At 40.3% G+C, this 24756-nt stretch overlaps 1 protein-coding gene across 1 annotated transcript in view; it reads right to left on the bottom strand.

Moving 5' to 3' along the window:
* Positions 1–24756, bottom strand: part of MANBA (mannosidase beta) — a 124325-nt gene that overhangs the window by 39299 nt on the left and 60270 nt on the right. The window contains exon 11 of the mRNA XM_043871280.1: positions 23750–23917. Coding sequence (XP_043727215.1) covers positions 23750–23917 — 168 coding nt within the window. The remainder of the gene's footprint in view (positions 1–23749; positions 23918–24756) is intronic.

Genomic DNA, 24756 nt, shown 5'->3' with positions numbered 1-24756 from the left:
CCTCCATCCATGGGATTTTCCAGGCAAGAGGACTGGAGCGGGCTGCCATTGCCTTCTCCATTTGATAATGAATCATAGCTTATTCCTCTCAGCAGCTGTTCCTAATCTTTTTCAATCACGTCTTACCTACACCTGACCTTTCCCCATCATGGGTAGTATACAGTCTGGTACAGAATTCTGGCACTAGTGACATTTTGAGCCTAATAATTTTTTGTTTTGTGTGTGTATGCCGTGAGTGGGGGAGGTTTTATATCAATACACTCTGAGACGTTGAGCAGCATAACTGGCTTCTACCTATTAGACACCAGTAATACCTAAACCCCACTTCCCCAAAAAAGTTCTACAGACATTGCAAAATGTTCTCCTGTATCTTGGGAACAAAATCACTTCCACTTGAGAAACAAAGGTCTAATGGTTTAGAATAGCCTACTGATAGCTCCTTGGCCTTTTGGCTATAATGAAGTATAGAATGGGATATGGAGTCAGAGGAACATGAGTTTAAATCTCAAATTAGAATCATATTGTTTTGGGAAAGGTCTAAGTCTCAGTTGTCTTATCTGTAAAATGAGGATAATAATAGTACCTCCATCATCAGGCTATTATAAAATGGTAAAAAAGAAAAAAAAAAAAAAGGAAATGTGGAAGAGATGGTTAAGGGTCCATTGAAATTCATGTTCCCATTTCTGTAATTTGGAGATGCCTGTAGGAAGTGCCTTCCTACCCTATTTGAAGTCTGTGAGACCATATTCTCATTCTCTTCCCCAGTTCACAGGCAAAGGCCTAGGAGATGGTGGAGATGGAAGGAGCCTGGGTCTCAAAAAACAGGAGAGCTGCCTGTCCATCAGAAACAGCCATTCTATAGTGTTACTGAGTAAAAAAGAAACTTTTATTACATAAACCACTAAAACACTGCAGTTTGTTACAGCAGCCAGGATATAATTATTTAATCCAGTGTCTAGAGCTCAAAATGTTTTAATTGTTATCTCACTTAATGAACTGACTTCCTATTTCAGTGAGAAGAATCATTCATTTACCAAGTCTCTCTCAAGTGTTTACTGCGAGTCAGGCATTTTTCAGCAAGAAAGAAAGAGAGAAAATCTATGGCAATGTCAAGTATTAACACATCAAATCTCTGTTGAGCATTTACCATGCACCAGGCATGCAGTTTTTGCTATATACTGGAGGTTCAGCAAGGAACAAGACAGACATGCTGACTGCCGTCTTGAAAGAGTAGACTGGGCGGGGGGTGGTCCTAAGATGGCAGAGGAATAGGATGGGGAGACCACTTTCTCCCCCACAAATTCATCAAAGCATCATTTGAACGCTGAGAAAATTCCACAAAACAACTTCTGAATGCTGATGGAGGACACCAGGCACCCAGAAAGGCAGCCCATTGTCTCCAAAAGGAGGTAGGGCAAAATATAAAAGATAAAAAGAGAGACAAAAGAGTTAGGGATGGAGACCTGTCCCAGGGACAGAGTTGTAAAAGAGGAGAAGTTTTCAAATACCAGGAAACCCTCTCACGGGCAGGTCTATGCGGAGTTTTGGAATCTCAGAGGGCAACATAACCGGGAGGAAAAAAATAAATAAATAAAACCCACAGATGAAGTGCCTGCCTAACCACAACTCCCAGCGGAGAAGTAGCCCAGACGCTCGCATCCGCCAACAGCAAGTGGGGGCTGAACAGGGAGGCGCAGGCTGCAGTGCTTAGGGTAAGGACCAGGCCTGAATGCCCTGAGGGAGCTAACGTGAGATAGCAACCCAAACTGTGGGATAGCAAGAGAGAGAGGAAAAAAACAAAGAAAGACAAGAGAGAGAACTTCCCCGAAAAGCTCTAACCTAAGGCACTGCCAGCCCGCTCACAGAACAAAGGACTGAGCAAATACCAGAGGAGAGCTAGCCAGCTGCGGACCAGCCCACCCCCACCGGAGGCAGGGAGGCAGGCGGGCGACAGCCAGCACCGGAAGGAAAGGGTCAAACTAGGCCCCAGAGACGACATCCTCTACTGCGAGCAGGCTCCCAGTTGCTAACCAAGTCTTCCTGGGATCCCGGATGGCTGACATCCGCCAGGAGGGTCGCAGTCAGACATCAGCTCCCCAGAGGAGATACACGGCACACCTGAGACGGCGCTCCCGCTGCGCACCCAGGAAACCGAGTGGCCAGGACGGGGGAGGTGATGAGACGCACCGCCCACCTGCGGAGTGTGCATTCGCCAAGCACCTGGTCTCCTGAGCTGCTCAGACCCAGGAAGGGCACAAAACGCAGGCCCAACTGAGTCTGTGCCTTTGTGGAGCACCGGAGAACCTGAACCTGAGCGGCTTAGACCTGGGAAGTGCACGCAACCCAGGGCCTGCTTTAGACAGTTCCCCTGCAGAGCAACCTGGAGCCTGAGCAGTGTAGACCAGGAAGGCACACACGCGGTGAGCGGGAGCAAACCCAGTGTGGCCCAGACACTGCGTGCACTCCTCACACGCGCCAGTGATATTTGTCTGCAGTGCTCCTCCCTCCCCACTGCACGACTGAACTAGCGAGCCTAAATAAGTGACCACCTCCGCCCCCGGGTATCAAGGCGGAAATTAGACACTGAAGAGAGGAGCAAATGGGGGAAGCCAAAAGAAAGAAGAGGGAACTGCTTCGGAAGTGACAGGAGCAACAGATTAAAACCCAGTAGTTAGCATTGACTACACTGGAAGGGGCCTACAGACCTTGAGAAGACGTATAAGCTGGAACAAGGAGCTATCTGAAACTGAACTGACCCCACACTGCCCTCAACAGCTCCAGAGAAATTCCTAGATATATTTTACTATGATCATTTTTAATTTTTTTATTTTTAAGTTCTTTATTACTTCTTTAATTTTCATTTTTAAAACCTACTATCAGAGGACTGGAGCCAAGATGGCAGAGGAATAGGACGGGGAGACCACTTTCTCCCCTACAAATTCATCGAAAGAACAATTCAACGCAGAGCAAAACTCACAAAACTACTTCTGATCGCTAGCTGAGGACATCAGGCGCCCAGAAAAGCAGCCCATTGTCTTCGAAAGGAGGTAGGACAAAATATAAAAGATAAAAAGAGAGACAAAAGAGCTAGGGACGGAGACCCAACCCGGGAAGAGAGTCCTAATAGAGGAAGTTTCCAAACACCAGGAAACGCTCGCACTGGCGGGTCTGGGGGAAGTTTTCAAATCTCAGAGGGCAACCTAACTGGGAGGAAAAATAAATAAAACCCACAGATTATGTGCCTAAAAGCAACTCCCAGCAGAAAAGTACCCCAGATGCCCGCATCCGCCACCAGCAAGTGGGGGCGGAATGGAGAGGAGCGGGCAGCATTGCTTAGGGTAAGGATGGGCCTGAATGCCCTGAGGGCAATCGGAGGGAGCTTTTGTGAGATACCAACTTAAACTGTGGGACAGCAAAGGAGCGAGAGAAAATTAACCAGCCCGAACACACTGCCGGCCATTCGCAGAACAAAGGGTCTGAGCAAGTCCAGAGAAGAGCTAGCCTGCGGCGGACTGGCCCAGCCCCGCCGGAGGCAGGAGGCAGGGGGGAGGGGAAAGGGGCAAACTCGGCCCCAGAGACGGCACCCCTACCAAACTGCAAACAGGCCTCCAGTTTCTAACCAAAGACTTCCTGAGATTCTGGATAGTCGACATCCGCTGGGAGAGTCGCGGCTAAACACTAGGCGCACGTACCCGACCAGCGCCTGCGGAAACTGAGGCTGGGGCCACGGAGGGGAGAAGGCGCGCCACACCCGGGGAGAGTGCGCCCGTCAAGCTCCTGGCTGCCTGAGCTGCTCCGGCTGGGGAAGGCACAAAACGCAGGCGCAACCGAGTCCGCACTTTTGTGGAGTACCTCAAAACTGGAACTGCATGCAACGCAGGGCACGCTCCATATAGAGCAGCCGGGAGCCTGAGCAGCGTAGACAGGGAAAGCAGCGCCCCCCTTCCCCGCAGGGCGACGGAACTAGCGAACCTGAGCAAGAGACCACCTCCGCCCACCTGTGTCAGGGCGGAAATTAGACACTGAAGAGACTGGCAAACAGAAGCCAAATAAACAAAGGGAACCACTTCAGAAGGGACCGGTGCAACAGATTAAAATCCCGGTAGATAACACCGACTACACCGGAAAGGGCCTATAGTTATCAAGAAGTGTAAGCTGGAACGAGGAGCTATCTGAAACTGAACCGAACCCACACTGACCGCAACAGCTCCACAAAAATTCCTAGACATATTTTTACCTTTCTTTTTTAATTAAGAAAATTATTTTTCTTTTCTTATTTTTTCTCTTATTTTCTTTTAAAATTCCCTATTACTCCCCCATTACTCCTTAACTTTCACTTTCATATATTTTTACGATTTTTTTAATTAGGAAAAAAATTTTTTTCCTTGTTTTTTTTTCCTCTTATTTTCTTTTAAAGTCCTCTATTACTCCTCTACTACTCCTTAATTTTCATTTTCATTTCACTATAACCTTGCAAAAAAAAAAGAGAGAAGCCCTATTTTTAAACCAAACTTCATATATATTTCTAAAATTTTTTGTTTTTGTTTTTAACATTGTATTTTTAAGAGTCTAACCTCTAATCTAGATTTTTAATCTTTGTTTTTCAGTATGTGATATAAATTTTGGACATTTAAGAAGACAATATTCAGTTCCCATTTTTACTCAGGAGTGTGTTGATTACTCTCTCCCACTTTTGACTCTCCGTTTTCTACCTCAGAACACCTCTATTTCCTCCATCCCCCTTCTCTCCCCAATCCAATTCTATGAATCTCTGTGGGTGTCTGGGCTACGGAGAACACTTTGGGAACAGACCACTGAGTAGATCTGTCTCTCTCCTCTTGAGTCCCCCTTTTTCTCCTCCTGCTCATCTCTATCTCCCTCTCCTCTTTTTCACGTAACTCTGTGAACCTCTCTGGGTGTCCCTCACAGTGGAGAATCTTTTCACCATTAACCTAGAAGTTTTATTATCAGTGCTATATGGTTGGAGAAGTCTTGGGACTACTGGAAGAATAAAACTGAAATCCAGAGGCAGGAATCTTAAGCCCAAAACCTGAGAACACCAGAAAACTCCTGACTACACGGAACATTAAGTAATAAGAGACCATCCAAAAGCCTCCATGCCTACAATGAAACCAAGCCCCACCCAAGAGCCAACAAGTTTCGGAGCAAGACATACCAAGCTAATTCTCCAACAATGCAGGAACATAACCCTGAGCATTAAAATACAGGCGGCCAGAAGTCATACCAAACCCACAGACACCTCAAAACTCACTACTGGACACTTCATTGCACTCCAGAGAGAAGAGATCCAGCTCCACCCACCAGAACACAGACATAAGCTTCCCTAACCAAGAAACCTTGACAAGCCACTCATCCAACCCCACCCACAGGGAGGAATCTCCACAATAAAGAAGAACCACAAACTTCCAGCATACAGAAAGGCCACCCCAAACACAGCAATCTAAATGAGATGAAAAGGCAGAGAAATATTAGGCAGGTAAAGGAACATGATAAAAGCCCACCAAACCAAACAAAAGAGGAGATAGGGAGTCTACCTGAAAAAGAATTCAGAATAATGATAGTAAAAATAATGCAAGATCTTGAAAACAAAATGGAGTTACAGATAATAGTCTGGAGACAAGGATTGAGAAGATGCAAGAAAAGTTTAACAAGGACCTAGAAGAAATATAAGAGTCAGTCAATAATGAATAATGCAATAACTGAGATCAAAAGCACTCTGGAGGGAACCAATAGTAGAAAAACTGAGGCAGAAGATAGGATAGGTGAGGTGGAAGATAGAATGGTGGAAACAAATGATGCAGAGAGGGGGGAAAAAAAAAAAGAATTTAAAGAAATGAGGACAACCTCAGAGACCTCTGGGACAATGTTAAATGCCCAACCATTCAAATCATAGGAGTCCCAGAAGAAGAAGACAAAAAGAAAGGCCATGAGAAAATACTTGAAGAGATAATAGTTGAAAACTTCCCTAAAATGGGGAAGGAAATAGCCACCCAAGTTCAAGAAACCCAGACAGTCCCAAACAGGATAAACCCAAGGTGAAACACCCCAAGACACATATTAATCAAATTAACAAAGATCAAACACAAAGAACAAATATTAAAAGTAGCAAGAGAAAAACAACAAATAACACACAAAGGGATTCCCATAAGGATAACAGCTGATCTTTCAATAGAAATTCTTCAGGCCAGAAGGGAATGGCAGGACATACTTAAAGCGATGAAAGAGAAAAACCTACAACCCAGATTACTGTACCCAGCAAAGATCTCATTCAAATATGAATGAGAAATCAAAAGCTTTACAGACAAGCAAAAGCTGAGAGAATTCAGCACCGCCAAACCAGCTCTTCAACAAATGCTAAAGGACCTTCTCTACACAGGAAACACAGAAAAGGTTTATAAAGTCAAACTCAAAACAACAAAGTAAATGGCAATGGGATCTTACTCATCAATAATTATCTTAAATGTAAATGAGTTGAATGCCCCAACCAAAAGACAAAGACTGGCTGAATGGATACAAAAACAAGACCTCTATATATGCTGTCTACAAGAGTCCCACCTCAAAACAAGTGACGCATACAGACTGAAAGTGAAGGGCTGGAAAAAGATATTGCACGCAAATGGAGACCAAAAGAAAGCAGGAGTCACAATACTCATATCAGATAAAATAGACTTTGAAATAAAGGCCGTGAAGAGAGACAAAGGACACTAAATAATGATCAAAGGATCAATCCAAGAAGAAGATATAACAATTATAAATATATATGCACCCAACATAGGAGCACCGCAATATGTAAGGCAAATGCTAACAAGTATGAAAGGGGAAATTAACAGTAACACAATAATAGTGGGAGACTTTAATACCCCACTCATAACTATGGATAGATCAACCAAACAGAAAATTAGCAAGAAAACACAAATTTTAAATGATACAATGGACCAGTTAGACATAATTGATATCTATAGGACATTTCACCTCAAACAATGAATTTCACCTTTTTCTCAAGTGCACATGGAACCTTCTCCAGGATAGATCACATCCTGGGTCATAAATCTAGCCTTGGTAAATTCAAAAAAATTGAAATCATCTCAAGCATCTTTTCTGATCACAATGCGGTAAGATTAGATGTCAACTACAGGAAAAAAAACTATTAAAAATACAAACATATGGAGGCTAAACAACACGCTTCTGAATAACCAACAAATCACAGAAGAAATCAAAAAAGAAATCAAAATATGCATAGAAATGAATGAAAGTTAAAACACAACAACCCAAAACCTATGGGACACTGTAAAAGCAGTGCTAAGGGGAAGGTTCACAGCAATACAAGCCTACCTCAAGAAACGGGAGAAAAATCAAATAAATAACCTAACTCTACACCTAAAGCAACTAGAAAAAGAAGAAATGAAGAACCCCGGGGTTAGTAGAAGGAAAGAAATCATAAAAATTAGGGCAGAAATAAATGCAAAAGAAACAAAGGAGATCATAGCAAAAATCAACAAAGCTAAAAGCTGGTTCTTTGAGAAGATAAATAAAATAGACAAACCATTAGCCAGACTCATCAAGAAACAAAGGGAGAAGAATCAAATCAACAAAATTAGAAATGAAAATGGAGAAATAACAACAGACAACACAAAAATACAAAGGATCATAAGAGACTACTATCAGTAACTATATGCCAATAAAATGGACAACTTGAAAGAAATGGACAAATTCTTAGAAAAGTATAACTTTCCAAAACTGAACTAGGAAGAAATAGAAGATCTTAACAGACCCATCACAAGCAAGGAAATCGAAACTGTAATCAGAAATCTTTCAGCAAACAAAAGCCCAGGACCAGATGGCTTCACAGCTGAATTCTACCAAAAATTTAGAGACGAGCTAACACCTATCTTACTCAAACTCTTCCAGAAAATTGCAGAGGAAGCTAAACTTACAAACTCATTCTATGGGGCCACCATCACCCTAATTCCAAAACCAGACAAAGATGCCACAAAAAAAGAAAACTACAGGCCAATATCATTGATGAACACAGATGCAAAAATCCTTAACAAAATTCTAGCAAACAGAATCCAACAACATATTAAAAAAAATCATACACCATGACCAAGTGAGCTTTATCCCAGGGATGCAAGGATTCTTTAATAACTGCAAGTCAATCAATGTGATACACCACATTAACAAACTGAAAGACAAAAACCATATGACTATCTCAATAGATGCAGAGAAAGCCTTTGACAAAATTCAACATCGATTTATGATAAAAACCCTCCAGAAAGCAGCATAGAAGGAACATACCTCAACATAATAAAAGCCATATATGATAAACCCACAGCAAACATTATCCTCAATGGTGAAAAATTGAAAGCATTTCCCCTAAAGTCAGAAACAAGACAAGGATGCCCACTCTCACCACTACTATTCAACATAGAAATGGAAGTTTTAGCCACAGCAATCAGAGAAGAGAAAGAAATAAAAGGAATCCAGACTGTAAAAGAAGAAGTAAAACTCTCACTGTTTGCAGATGACATCATCCTCTACATAGAAAACCCTAAAGATACTACCAGAAAATTACTAGAGCTAATCAACGAATATAGTAAAGTTGCAGGATATAAAATTAACACACAGAAATCCCTTGCATTCCTATACACTAACAATGAGAAAACAGAAAGAGAAATTAAGGAAACAATACCATTCACCATTGCAACAAAAACAATAAAATACTTAGGAATAAAGCTCCCCAAAGAAACAAAAGCCCTATATATAGAAAACTATAAAACACTGATGAAAGAAATCAAAGAGAACACAAACAGATGGAGAATATACCATGTTTATGGATCAGAAGAATCGATACAGTGAAAATGAGTATACTACCCAAAGCAATCTATAGTTTCAATGCAATCCCTATCAAGCTGCCAGTGGTATTTTTCACAGAACTAGAACAAATAATTTCACAATTTGTATGGAAATTAAAAAAACCTCGAATAGCCAAAGCAATCTTGAGAAAGAAGGATGGAACTGGAGGAATCAACCTGCCTGATTTCAGACTCTACTACAAAGCCACAGTCATCAAGACAGTATGGTACTGGCACAAAGACAGAAATATAGATCAAGGGAACAAAACAGAAAACCCAGAGATAAATCCATGCACCCATGGACACCTTATCTTTGACAAAGGAGGCAAGAATATACAATGGAGAAAAGACAATCTCTTTAACAAATGGTGCTGGGAAAACTGGTCAACCACTTGTAAAAGAATGAAACCAGAACACTTTCTAACACCATACACAAAAATAAACTCAAAATGGATTAAAGATCTAAATATAAAACCAGAAACTATAAAACTCTAGAGGAAAACATAGGCAAAACACTCTCTGATGTAAATCATAGCAGGATCCTCTATGACCCACCTCCCACAGTAATGGAAATAAAAGCAAAAATAAACAAATGGGACCTAATTAAACTTAAAAGCTTTTGCACAACAAAGGAAACTATAAGCAAGGTGAAAAGACCGCCCTCAGAATGGGAGAAAATAATAGCAAATGAAGCAACTGACAAAGAATTAATCTCAAAAATATACAAGCAACTACTGCAACACAATTCCAGAAAAATAAACGACCCAATCAAAAAATGGGCCAAAGAACTAAACAGACATTTCTCCAAAGAAGACATACAGGATAAATGAAAAAAAAAAAAAAAAAGACATACAGATGGCTAACAAACACATGAAAAGATGCTCAACATTATTCATTATCAGAGAAATGAAAATCAAAACCACAATGAGGTACCATCTCACACCATTCAGAATGGCTTCTATCAAAAAGTCTACAAACAATAAATGCTGGAGAGCGTACAGAGAAAAAGGAACCTTCTTACACTGTTGGAGGGAATGCAAACTAGTACAGTCACTATGGAGAACAGTGTGGAGATTTCTTAAAAAACTGGATATAGAACTGACATTCAACCCAGCAATCCCACTGCTGGGCATACACAGCGAGGAAACCAGAACTGAAAGAGACACATGTACCCCAATGTTCATCGCAGCACTGTTTACAATAGCCAGGACATGGAAGCAACCTAGATGTCCATTGGCAGATGAATGGATAAGAAAGCTATGGTACATATACACAATGGAATATCACTCAGCTATTCAAAAGAATGCATTCAAATCAGTTCTAATGAGGTGGATGAAACTGGAGCCTATTATACAGAGTGAAGTAAGTCAGAAAGTAAAACACCAATACAGTATATTAACACATATATATGGAATTTAGAAAGATGGTAATGATGACCCTATATGCAAGACAGCAAAAGAGACACAGATGTAAAGAACAGACTTTTGGACTCTGTGGGAGAAGGCGAGGGTGGGATGATTTGAGATAATAGCATTGAAACATGTATATTATCATATGTGAAACAGATCGCTAGTCTAGGTTCGATGCTTGAGACAGGGTGCTCAGGGCTGATGCACTGGGATGACCCTGAGGGATGGGATGGGGAGGGATGTGTGAGGGGGGTTCAGGATGGGGAACACATGTATACCCATGGCTGATTCATGTGAATGTATAGCAAAAACCACCACAATATTGTAAAGTAATTAGCCTCCCAATTAAAATAAATAAATTAAAAGAAAAAAGAGTAGACTGAAATCTAGTGGTGAAACCAGATGCTGAGCAAGTAACTGTAAGTGTGATGAATGTTTTAAAGTGGAAGTACAGGGCTCTTTCCAAAAATAAAACATATTGTAGAAGGCTAATAAGGCCTCCCTGAGAAATAGGTTTTCAGAAAATAATTTTCTCAACTTTCCTCTATTAGAATTCTCACTACTTCTTGGTATATTCACCCATTTTTTTCTTTTCTCATTTCTATTTTGTCATGGGGGAAAAACCCTTATTCTTTCCCTTTGCCAGCTTCTCCATAGTTTTCTGGTCTTTTGATTTCATTTTGGAATTAACACCAGTAAATTATCATCCACTCTTTTAAAAAATCTCGCCACTGTCCTTTCCATCAGCTTAAGGACTTTCCATATCCTAATTAAAAAAAAAAAAAAAATCCCCCAATCCCTTGCAGCCCATCAGATTTCTTTACCACCCATTCCTTCCTCAACCCCTGACATTCCTGAGCATTCCACTCCACTGAAATTGTTTTTGGATTTTTCATAAACTACTCATGAACTTCTATTTCCCAAATGAAGCAAGAGTCCCCACACTCTTCCCCCTCTGGTATGCAATAAATGACCCACTTACTACTTTCTGGCATTCTCCCCACTCCTGACTGCTTGTTCACTACTCTTTCACATTCTGGTTTCCCCAAATCTTTCCGATCATTCCTTCTCCAGCTCCTCTCTCCATTTTTAGATGGACGTCACTCTCTTCAGCCTCTCCTCCTCTATACATTTTCCCAAGTCTGCCCTCTCACCAGTGTTCTGATTGCTCCCAGACCACTTCACCCTCACATTTCAGTTTCCAATAACCTGGCTCCAGATTCCACCTGGCTTGTCCTGCCAACATCTCAAATCTAATCTTTCAAAGCAGAACGCCTTATTTACTTATCCCAAATCTACTTGCCTATGCCTCCTACCTTCATTAAAAGTGCTTAAGTAGGAATCATCTTCAAATTCTTCCTCTCTCACATCTCACACTCACTTGCTTTTTTCCCATCACGTCATTTCTAGCCCCACTACCTATGACCTATATGACCTTGAACAATTTATCTTTCTAACCGTGCAGTGTCTTCATCTCTAAAATCAAGATTACATTACTTACATTCCACAGTCCTTAAATAAATCCTACAAAGCTCCTTTATCATTACTATGTTAATATAATAAGCATAATCAATGTCTGGCATATAATATTACCAATAACTTGGAATTTTGAATTATTATAACTTATTTTCTCACCTAGAATCTCTCACCTCACTAATTCTTTGTTAGTAATAGTAACAGAAACGGAAAGGAATACCCAACTAAACGCAGATTTCCAAACAACAGTACAGAGAGACAAGAAGGCCTTCTTCAATGAACAGTGTACAAAATTAGAAGAAAACAACAGAAGAGGAAAGACTAGAGATTTCTTCAGTAAAATTGGAGATATCAAGGGAACATTTTGCCCAAAGATGGGCACAGAAAAGATTAGAAATGGTAAAGACCTAGTACACGCTGAAGAGATCAAGAAGAGATGGAAAGAATACACAGGACAAGGGAGAACTGTACAAAAAAAAAAATCTTAATGAACTGGATTAATACAATGGTGTGGTCAGCCAGAGCCAGCCATTCTGGAGTGTGAAGTCAAGTGGGCCTTAGGAAGCACTGCTGTTAATAAAGTTAGTGGATGTTATGGAATTCCAGTAGAGCTATTCAAAACCCTAAAGGATGATGCCATCAAGGTGTTGCATCCAATATGTCAGCAAATCTGGAAGACCCAGCAGTGGCCACAGGACTGGAAAAGGTCAATCCTCATCCCAATTCCTAAGAAGGGCAGTACTAAAGAATGTGCTAACCATTGGACAATTGCACTCCTCGCCCATGGTAGTAAGGTCACGCTTAAAATCTTGCATGCTAGGCTTTAGCATTATGTGAACCAAGAACTTCAGGTGTCCAAGCTGTGTTTAGAAAAGGAAGAGGAACCAGAGATCAAATCGCCAACATTCGCTGGATCATAGAGAAAGCTAAGGAATTCCAGAAAAACATCTACCTCTGTTTCATTGACCACACTAAAACCTTTGACTGTGTGGATCATAAAAAACTGTGTAAAGCTCTTAAAGAGATGGGAATACCAGACCATCTGACCTGTCTCCTGAGAAACCTGTATGCAGCTTAAGAAGCAACAGTTAGAACCCTGTATGGAACAACTAATTGATTCAAGATTGAGAAAGGAGTATGACAGGGCTGTCTGCTGTCACCCTGTTTGTTTAATCTACATGCTGAGCACATCATGAGAAATGCTGGGCTGCATGAGTTACAAGCTGGAATCAAGATAGGCAGGAGAAACATCAACAACCTCAGATATGCAGATGATACCACTGTAATGGCAGAAAGTGAAGAGGAACTAAAGAGCCTCTTGATGAGGGTGAAGGTGGAAAGTTAAAGAGCCAGTTTAAACCCAGATATTAAAAAAAACTAAGATCATGCTATCTGGCCACATTACTTCATGGAAAATAGAAGGGGAAAAAGGTACAAGTAGTGACAGATATCCTCTTATTGGGCTCTAAATTGACTGGAGATGGTAACTGCAGCCATGAAATCAGAGGATGTTTGCTTCTTGGCAGGAAAGCTATGGCAACCCTAGACAGTGTGTTAAAAAGCAGAGACATTACTCTGCCAACAAAGGTCCACAGAGTCAAGGTTATTGTCTTCCCAGTGGTCACGTATGGTTGTGAGAGCTGGACCATAAAGAAGGTGGAGCACTGAAGACCTGATGCCTTCGAACTGTGGTGCTGGAGAAGACTCCAGAGAGTCCCTTGGACAGCGAGGAGATCAAACCAGTCAATCTTAAGGGAAATCAACCCTGAATACTTGTTGGAAGGACTAATGCTGAAGCTGAAACTCCAGTATTTTGGTCATCTGATGCGAAAAGTCCCATTGGAAAAGTCCCTGATGCTAGGAAAGATTGAGGGCAGAAGGAGAAGAGGGCATCAGAGGATGAGATGGCTGGACGGCATCACTGATGCAATGGACATGAACTTGGGCAAACTTCGGGAAATGGTGAGGGACAGAGAGGCCTGGTGAGCTGCAGTCCATGGGGTCACAAAGAGTCAGACATGATGGGCTGACTGAACAACAACAGTACCATCTAGAACGTGGATCATATAAAATTCCCCCTCTACCCCCAAATGTCTACTAGCTTCCCACTGTCTACTGAATGAAGTCCAACTCCCTAACGTGATTCAAAGTCCTTTTAAGGTTTGTTTCCAAACTGCCTTTTCTGTCTTTGACTCTCCATACCAATCTCCAAGTCCTTTGCTTCAAGAACTGGGTGCTGCTTGCTGCTTCCTATACATCCCTGTTTTCACATCTTTTCACCTTTCTTGACATTGTTTTCATGGCCTAAAATACCTAAAGAACAAAAACAACCCTTTGCCTCAAATTCTACCCTACCTTTAAGGCTTGGTTTGAATGTCACCTTATAATTGAAAGCCTTTCTAGATCTTTCCAGTTTAAATGATTGGTTCTTCCATACAATTGCCAACATTTTGGAACTACATTTTTCATAGCACTTCTTTCACTCAATCATGTGGAGCTGGTATTTCTTTTCATTTCCCAAGAGCTATAAGCTCCATGAGAATAACAGTTTCTCCATAGCATTGAGAATGAGGCTTTGCTCCTAGAGATATATACTCAGCAAATTCTGGTTGAATTTGAAAATATTAAAAAGCTTGGTAAGATTATAGGGAATAAAATTTTAAACAATATTCTATTATAATGGCTTTAAAGTAAAATTGGAAAAGGCTGATCAACTGATCGTAACAATCAAACTTGATTGGTTTCCCTCCATTATTCCAGATTCTTGAATAACTTGGTAAGTTAAGCCAGTCAGTAAAATTACTAATGAGTCTCTGCCTAAAAATATCCACCTGTGATAATGCACTATTATTTATTTCCATTTTTGTATAATTGCTGCTTGATGTTTGATTTTTAGTCTCAGAGCTCACAGATGATTTCTTTCTAGATCATGACCTTAAATGGTTATTTGAACCAAGAGATACCATAAGATAGACCAAGAGAATGACTGTTCTTTAAAAAGCATGAATTACAAAAGAAGACTGATCATTTTGTAAGTGTGTGGATGAATCAATTTGCTTTGTGTGCTGTGTCTGTGTGCTCAGTTGTGTCCAACTCTCTTGTGACCCCATCGATTGTAGCCTGCCAGCCTCCTCTGTCCATGGAATTTTCTGGGCAAGAATGCTGGAGCGGGTTGCCCTTTCTTACTCCAGGGGATCTTCCAGACCCAGGGATTGAACCCACGTCTCCTGAGGCTCCTGCATTAGTAGGTGGATTCTTTACCACTGCACCACCTGGGGAGCCCAAATGTACGTGACTCCTAAATGCTTTATACTTTGATATAAATGACAACAGTTATGATTATATACCACTTAATCCTGTCCATCTTGAAATAAATTAGCAAACATCACTTACCGCTCACAAAATCATTAAAAAAAAAACACACACACAAACAAAAAAACACAGATTCCCTTGAGAAATTCCCTGGTAGTCCAGTGGTTAAGACTTGGTGTTTTCCCTGCCATGGGCCCGGCCCCTGGTTGGGAAACTAAGATCTCACAAGCTGTTTGTAGAAGGGAGGGAGGGAGCGAGAGTGGGAAGAAAGAAAGAAGGAAAGAAGTGGTCCCTGTTCAAGATGGCAACATAACTATGTCTCCAAAAAAATGACAGCTTGTAAAAAAGTTAAATAAAAACAAAGATCCCCTGAGAGAAAGGCATGATGCTGCCATTTCAAAGATGGATAAGAAGTGGTATACACAAACTAATGGAAGTTCAACAGTGGAGTGTTAAAATTAGAGATTAAAGTTGTAAAGTATCTGAAGACCTCTCTTGCTGAGGGAAAGCAGCAGAGATGATACTGATGATAAGCATTTAGTAAAAGTCCACTGTGTGCCAGGGTCTGTGTAATCACCTTCCATCCACTCTCTCACTTAAGCTACATAACATCTCTTAAGAGTTGCTAACTCTTAGATGGGAAAATGGAGATTAAGTAATTTATTCAAGTTTATTATGGACAGTATGTGGCCCAGCCAGGATTTGGAGTCATGTGCTCTTAAGAACTAAGCTACAAAATGAAAATTCTCAGACATTAATATCCATTTCGTAAACCTGTCAGATATGAAAAACATAATACCAATACTGTGAGTAAACAGATAAGTGTTCTATAAATATTAAACCTTATACCATCACATTTTGTGAATAAAAAAACTCTTCACGACACATGACTACTTAGCATAACAGATAAGCAAAAACTTTGAACCTATGTTTTTCATGAACCCTCACTAAACTTTCTTTCACGTAAAGATCTCCCAGCCTGAACTGATGCTCCCAGCTTACACATTCTAAAATTAAGAATGTCGACGTACATGGATATCTCTAAATTCCAGATGCAATGCTATGTTTCTAGAAAACCTAAGTATTTGTAGCTTTAGAAGAAGTTATAAACCCAAATTGGACACTAACCACAGGAAATGTTAAATACACGAGGGCTAAAAAAAATTATGCACCCCAGGATGCAAATTGGCGCAGTCCCTATGGAAAACAGTATGACAGTTACTCAGAAAACTAAAAACAGAATTACCATACGATTCAGTAAAGCCACTCCCAGGCACATATACAGACAAAACTATAATTCAAAAAGATACATGCAATTCTATAGCCATGACATGTAAACAACCTAAATGTCTATCAACAGATGAGTGGATAAAGAAGATGTAATACATACATACAATGGGTTACTACTAAGTCATAAAAGAGTGAAATATAAAAAAAACAAAAGAGTGAAATAATGCTATTCGCAGCAACATGGATGCAACCACAGATTATTGTACTAACTGAAGTGAGAAAGATAAATATATGATCTCGTTTATAAGTGGAATATGAAATATAACTCAAATGAACCTATCTATGAAACAGAATCACGGACATACTGAACAGACAGGTGGTTACCAATGGAGAGAGAGCTGGGGGAGGGGTAGAATGAGAGGTTGTGGTTAACAGATGCTTAATAAGCTTTTATAATAGTTCATAGAATGGATAAACAACAAAGTCCTACTGTATAGCACAGGGAACTATAGTATCTTATAATAAACCACAGTGGAAAAGAGTATTTTAAAAAGGGTATATATACATATATATACACACACACACACACACATACACACACACACGTGTATATATACCTGAATCACTTGGCTGCACAGCAGCAATTAATCCAACATTGTAAATCAGCTGTACTTCAATAAAAAACAAACTAAAATAAAACCTATGCCCCTCCAGGTCACTGTTACATGTCCATTCTGGCATGTCCAGACTGTTACATTGGTGAATTTGTCTCAACAAAGCCAATCATCACTATTTTATTTATATTGTTCCTAGACATTAAAATGGAAAAGGCCCCTAACTCATTCTGTGAGGTTAGTGCTAGCACATGCACACCAAACACTACGAGCTGGGTCCCATGGGCCAAATATTTCTTGCAAGGAGCTCCAACCAGTCCATCCTAAAGGAGATCAGTCCTGGGTGTTCATTGGAAGGACTGATGTTGAAGCTGAAACTCCAGTACTTTGGCCATCTTATGGGAAGAGCTGACTCATTGGAAAAGACCCTGATGCTGGGAAAGATTGAGGGCAGGAGGAGAAGGGGACGACAGAGGATGAGATGGTTGGATGGCATCACCAACTCATGAGTTTGGGTGGACTCCAGGAGTTGGTGTTGGACAGGGGGGCCTGGCGTGCTGCATGCAACTCATGGGGTTGCAAAGAGTCGGACGCAACTGAGCGACTGAACTGAACTGAATAATTATGTTTAGATAACATTTTTTTAGATAACATTTTTAATACTGCATATAAATGTTGTAAGACCCAACATCCATTCTCCTATCACTATAGTCCCCTGGTCTTTCTTTGTGAACCTCATCTACTTGATTCAATTTTTAAAAACAAATTTGGCTCCTCTAGGAATGAGTTTACAATTCTTAATCTTATCACCTCTGTCACAAACCACCCAATTCTACTCCTGGGCAACAGGTGGTGGTTTAATTGCTCAGTTGTGTCTGACTCTTTGTGACCCCTTGGACTGTAAACTTCCAGGTTCCTCTGACCATGCGGTTTTCCAGGCAAGAATACTGGAGTGGGTTGCCATTTCCTTCTGCAGTGCATCTTCCCAACCCAGGGATTGAACCTGCATCTCTTGTGTCTCCTGCATTGCAGGCAGATTCTTTACTCACTGAGGTATCAGGGACCAATTTTACTTGCGAATATAAATTTTAAAATCCTACCAAAATCTTAGCAAATCAAATCCAGCAGGGCAAAAGAACAAGGCGTTATAACTAACTAGAGCTTGGATTATGACTAGCTTATCATTAGAAAATTAACTCACATTAGTCACTATATTGGGGCTTCCCAGGTGGCACTATCGGTAAAGAAACTGCCTGCTAATGCAGGAGACATAAGAGATGCAGCTCTGATCCCTGGGTTGGGAAGATCCCCTGGAGAAAGGCATGGCACCCCGCTCCAGTACTCTTGCCTAGAGAATCCCATGGACAGAGGAGCCTGGCGGGCTACAGCCCAAAGGGTCTCAAAGAGCTGGACACGACTGAGGCAACTTAGCACATGCACAGTCACTATATTAATATCTTCAAGAACTAAAAGGTAGGGGGAGGGAAAGAAGCAGTATATCAATAAATCATCTAATGCAGACATTCTCGGCCTTTGGGGATCCATGGATAGACTCCAAAGAGTTCCTGACAACCTGTGATTCAAAGTGCAACATTGGTGTACATGTGGTAAGTTTCAAAGACAGGTTAATTCTCAAAGAAGTCAATTCATGAATCCTTTCATATGTTGCAGCATTACTGGGCTGCACTAAAAAAGAAAAGTACAGAAAAATATACATCAGTATTCAAACTGTTGCATTTTTAAAACAGATTCTTAAAATTCTACTTCATTAAAAAGCATGACAGGGCTTCCCTGACGGCTCAGTGGTGCAGAGTCTGTCTGCCAGTGTGAAGGACATGGGTTTGATCCCTGGTCTGGGAAGATGTTACCTACATCGGAGCAACTAAGCCTGTGCTCTAGAGCCTGAGAGTCTAGTTGCCCTAGATCATGTGCTCAGCAACAAAAGAAGCCACCACATTGAGAAACCTGTGCACCCCAAGGAAGAGTAGCCCCCCACTTTCCACAACTAGAGAAAGCCCGCACAGCAAAGACCCAGCACAGCCAATAATAAGTAAACAATTTTTTTTAAAAAAAGCATGACAGGCACACCATTTTTACTAGGAACCTAGAGGTTATCATACTAAATGGAGTAGGTCAGAAAGAGAGAGACAAATATCATTATATTACTAATATGTGGAATCTAAAATACAAATTGATGTATCTATGAAACAGAAACAGACTCACAGATATAGAGAATAGACTTGTGGTTGCCAAGCGGGGTGGGGGGGGGGGGGGCGGGGAGGTAGGAGAGGAAAGGAATAGGAGTTTGAGATTAGCGGAGACAAACCATTATATATAGGATGAACAATAATGTCCTACTGTATAACACGGGGAACTATATTCAAGACCCTATGACAATCCCATATGGAAAAGAATATGAATAATAATATATATTATAGATATAACTGAGTTATCTTGCTACATGGAAGAAATCAACATAACTAGTTTGGTTTATAGTTGTAAACCAACTATACTTCAATAAAATTTTTTTAAATATCCAAAACGTGGAAATACAAACGCCCATCAACTGACTAGATAAACAAATGTGGGATACCCATATAATAAAATACTATTCGACAACAAAAAGGAATGAAGTACTGATACATGCTACAACATGGATGAAACTAAAATATTTTGCTAAGTGAAAGAAGCCAGTCACAAAAGACTGCCTATTGTGTGACTTTACTTACACTAAATGTCCAGAGTAGGCACCTCCATAGAGAAAGAAAGCAGATTAATATTTGCCTGGGAGAAGGCAGAGCAGAAATCGGGAATCAGTGTTAACAGATACAGTATATTTTAGACAGCGATGATAGTTGCAAATACTGAAAATATACTAAAAACTACAGTGGAGTTCATGGTATATGATAAAAAGAGAAACCTTCCTGCCAATGACATGCAGCATACAGAAGAAATGAGTTTCATTGTTCTGAGCCATGGAAATTTGGGGTTGTTGGGTTATCACAGAATATATTAGCCTATTTTAATAACGTACCCAATAAATAAACAATTCATCTATTTACCTACAAATTAAATCAGAAAATCTATGCCCTCTCAAAATCTTTAGACAAAATTCCATCATCCTACATTTATCAGGTTATAGGTCTCTGTATCAAAGCGAACTTGGTTTGATATGAATCTCTATATGTGACTGAACACTACTATTTGAAAGTGTCATGAAACTCAGTGAGGGCCTTAAAACCTGAAAATACACAGTAGATATTGGAATATAAATCTGCAAATATTTGTTAAATGTTTCCAAACATTTAGTTTTATTTTCTATGATTTTACTTTGTTGTCATCTTAGACAACAAAAACGGGAAGATTAAATGCTGGATAATTGCATTCTTGTATGTTAAATCTTTTGCTATTTTGAAAATTAAACATCATTCAAAGAATTATAATGCCCTTAATACTAGTGTATAAGCATCAGTACAACACATTCAAAGTGAATTAAATAATAATCCAATTTAAAATTACACAAGGTGGTAGAAGACATACTGTATATGTATCTGCCAAATCACTTTATCATAAAGTGATTTCCAAATGCATCATTTTTTCCATTTTCAAAAATCCTACCCATCAAAAAGTTCTATTATCACATCTTTCATTCAGATTTTCCTAATTATTATCATAGATGTTTTGTTAATTGTGTGAGGTTACATGTGATCATTCTGTCTTACTTTTTTCCTTTTAAAGCTCACAGGAAGATTCCTTCTTAGACTGTATGTAAGTAGTCAAGGACCTTATGCTTACAGAAATTATATCTTAGAAAACCAAAATCATGTCTCAGCTTTTTCATGTCTTGAAATATCCCTACCAGTGTTATAATTATCATTCCCACCAAATATTGGGATTCTCTATATTTTCCATTGCTGATCTATTAATTGTTGTGGTGGTCATTTGATGGCAAAGCAAATCTAATGGGATATTTAAGTATAAGTGTATAAATTTAAAAAAAAAGAAGGGGAGGACAGGCCCACCATTTTTACTACAAATTGAAGGTTTGGGGCAACTGCACCTCCAGCAAGTCTATCAGTGCCATTTTCCAACAGCATCTGCTCATTTTGTATCTGTGTCACATTTTGGTAATTTATACAATAATTCCAACTTTTAAACTATTACTATGCTTGTTATAGTGATCTGTAATCAGTGATCTTTGATGTTATTACTGTAATTATTTTGGGACGCCACAAACCCCACCCACATAAGATGGCAAACTTAATATTTAAGTATTGTGGGTATTCTGACTGCTCCACTGACCAGCCATTCCTCCATGAGGGACTGAAGAGACCAGCCATTTCCTTCAGGCCTTCCTGTTCCCTGAGACACAACAATAGAAATTAGGCCAAGTAAGTGTTCAAGTGAAAGCAAGAGAATATGCCTCTCCTTTAAATCAAAAGCTAGAAATGATTCAAGTTAGTGAGGAAGGCATGTCAAAATCCAAGACAGGCCTCTCTCACCAGAGGCCTATTCACTTCTATTCACCAGCCAAGTTGTGAATGCAAAGGAAAACTTCTTGAAGAATATTTGAAGTGCTACATCAGTGAAAACATGAATGATAAGAAAACGGAACAGTCTTATTGCTGATATGGAGAAGTTATGGATAGATCAAAACAGCCACATACTCTCTTAAGCCAAAGCCTATTCCAGAGCTGGGCCCTAATTCTCTTCAAGGCTATAAAGGCTGAGTGAGAGGTGAGGAAGCTGCAGAAGAAAAGCCTGAAGCCAGCAGATGTTGGTTCCTGAGACTTAAGGAAAGAAGCCATTTCCATAACATAAGAGTGCAAAGTGAGGCAACAAGGGCTTGATGTAGAAGCTGCAGCAAGTTATCCAGAATATCTCGCTAAGATCACTTTTAAAAGTGGCTACATTGAACAACAAATGTTCAATGTAGACGAAACAGCCTTCTACTGGAAGGAAATGCCATCTGAGACTTTAACAGCTAGAGAACAGAAGTTAATGCTGGCTTCAAAGCTTCAAGAGACAAGATGACTCTCTTGTTAGGAGCTAATGGACTTGGTGGCTTTAAGTTGAAACCAGTGGGTGATACAGTGGTAAAGAATGTGCCTGCCAATGCAGGAGACACAAGAGTCTGAAGTTGAGAAGATCCCCTGGAGTAGGAAATGGCAACCCACTCCAGTGTTCTTGCTTGGAAAATCCCATGGAGAGAGGAGCCTGGTGGGCTACAGTCCACAGGGTCACAAAGAGTCAGACACGACTGATTACACACGTGCGCACACACACACACAATGCTCACTTACCATTCCAAAAATCTGAGGTCCCTTTAGGATGACGCTCAATCTACTCTACGCTGTGCTCTATCAATGGCACAACAAAGTGTGGATGACAGCACATCTGTTTACAACATGGTTTCCTGAATATTTTAAGCCCACTGTTGAGACCTACTGCTAGGAAGAAAACATTCCTACTCATTGACAACACACCTGGTCACCCAAGCGCTCTGATGGAGATGTACAATGAGATTAATGTTGTTTTCATGCCTGCTAATACAACATCCATTCTGAAGCCATGGATCAAGAAGTAATTTTGACTTTCAAGTCTCATTATTTAGGAAATACACTTTGTAAGGCTAAAGACAGAAATTCTTCAGACAGATCTGGGTAAATTCAATTGAAAACCTTCTGGAAAGGATTCATCATTCTAGATGACATGAAAGAACATTTACAAATCATGGGAAGAGGTCAAAATGTCAACATTCCTATGGGAGTTTGGAGGAAGTTGATTCCAACCCTCATGAAAGACTTGAGGGGTTCAAGACTTCAGTGGAGGAAGGAACTGCAGTGTGCTGGACATAGCAAGAGAATCAGAATTAGAAGTGGAGCCTCAAGATTTGACGGAATGGCTTCAATCTTGTGATAAAACCTAAGTGGATGAGGAGTTGCTTCCTGTGGATGGGAAAAGAAATTGGTTTCTTGAGGTAGAACCCATTCCTGGTGAAGATGCTGCAGAGACAGTTGAAATGATAACAAAGGATTTAGAGAATATCACATAAGAATAGATGATAAAGCAATGGCAGAGTTGCAGACGACTGATTCCAATTTTGAAAGTTTTACTTGTGGGTAAAATGCTATCAAACAGCCTTATGTGCTGTGGAAAAACAATTCCGAAAGGCAGAAATCAATTGATGTGGCAAACTTGATTGTCTCATTTTCAAAAATTGCCACAATCACACAATCTTCAGCAACCACCATCCTGATTAGCTGACAGTCATCAACATCAGGGCAAGACCCTCAACCCGCAAAGAAATTACAGCTTGCTGAGGCCCAGGTGATTGTTAGCATTTTTTACCAAGGAAGTATTATTTTATTAAGCTCTGTACATTGTTTCTTAAGACATAACGCTATTGCACACTTAACAGACCACAGTATAAACATAACTTTTACATGCACTAGGAAACCAAAAATTCATGTGACTAGGTTTACTGCACTATTCTCTTTATTGTGGTATAGGGAACCAAATCCACAGTATCTCTGAGGTATGTCTGAACTTTTTTTCTTTGAAGATTTTATTACTTCTGGCACAGCAAGAATGAGCACGGCATTGTATTGGTTCTCTCCCCCACATCCCAGTTCCTACTGGGACGACACAGATGGATTCATTGAGTGCCACGCATGTGCTAAGCTGTGTTACACTGAGGCACGCTGAGTTTGGGGACTCCATGCTGAGAGGCATATAGAATCTCAGTTCCCTGGCCAGGGATCCAACACGCAGCCCCTGCACTGGAAGCATGGAATCTTAACGACTGGCCCACCAGGGAAGTCCATGAACTTACTTCTAAGACGATCGTTCGGATGTTTTTCACGTACAGCGTCACATAGTCACTGATGTAGATATGCGAGTAGTTGGGCTGTGTATCATACCAACCCATCATTAGTGCTGCTTCGTTTTCATTATTCCCACTCCATGTGATGATGGAAGGATGAGATTTCAGTCTCCGGACCTAAAATTGAAGAAAACATAAAACAATTTTCAAATGCTCAACATAAAAAGGCTCAGAGTTGTAATTATTCATAAAATTATAGCCATTGCCTTTCTGCACGTATATTTTTACATATCAGAAAACTCATCAGAAAATGAGCAGTAATGTTACATGTGGGAAGACATTTTAAGAAACCTATGACATTCTTTTTATCTACATTTTATAAACATTGATAAAATATGGTTCCTCTTCTCTTTTATAAAAATTGATGAAAATATAATCCCTTTTACTAAAGAGAAAAATAAATCAACTCATCATTATCTGACTCACCACAAAAGGTTCTAAAAAATACAAAGGGCAGGAGGCATTACATTACAGAGGTTAGTTTCTCAAAAGCAAGTTGGAGTTTCTGAGGAAGAAACAAATAAGGCAGAACAAACACCACTGCTGAGAGAGGGACTGAAGTCCCACACAGTCTCCAGCAAGATCAGAAAACCACCAGGACAGGTACAGAGGGCTTTACAAAGCAAGTGAGTACCACAGAGATTCTGCAATTTACAAAGACATGAAACATTCTAAAGGAAAAAAGATTAAGACATCAAGAGTCTGTCCTCTGAAATAACTACGTCATATCTTAAGACTCTGGCCACTTGATGGGAAGAGCTGACTCATCGGAAAACACCCTGATGCTGGGAAACACTGCAGGCAGGAGGAGAAGGGGACGACAGAGGATGAGATGGTTGGATGGTATCGTGTTTCAAGGTACATGAGTTTGAGCAAACTCTGGGAGATGGTGAAGGACAGGGAAGTCTAGCATGCTGCAGTCCATGGGGCTGCAAAGTGTTGGACATGACTTAGCG

Source organism: Cervus elaphus, chromosome 17 (genome assembly GCF_910594005.1).
Source record: "Cervus elaphus chromosome 17, mCerEla1.1, whole genome shotgun sequence".
NCBI lineage: Eukaryota > Metazoa > Chordata > Mammalia > Artiodactyla > Cervidae > Cervus > Cervus elaphus.
Note: the sequence above shows the minus strand (reverse complement) of the source record. Positions and strands in the feature narration are given on the sequence as shown.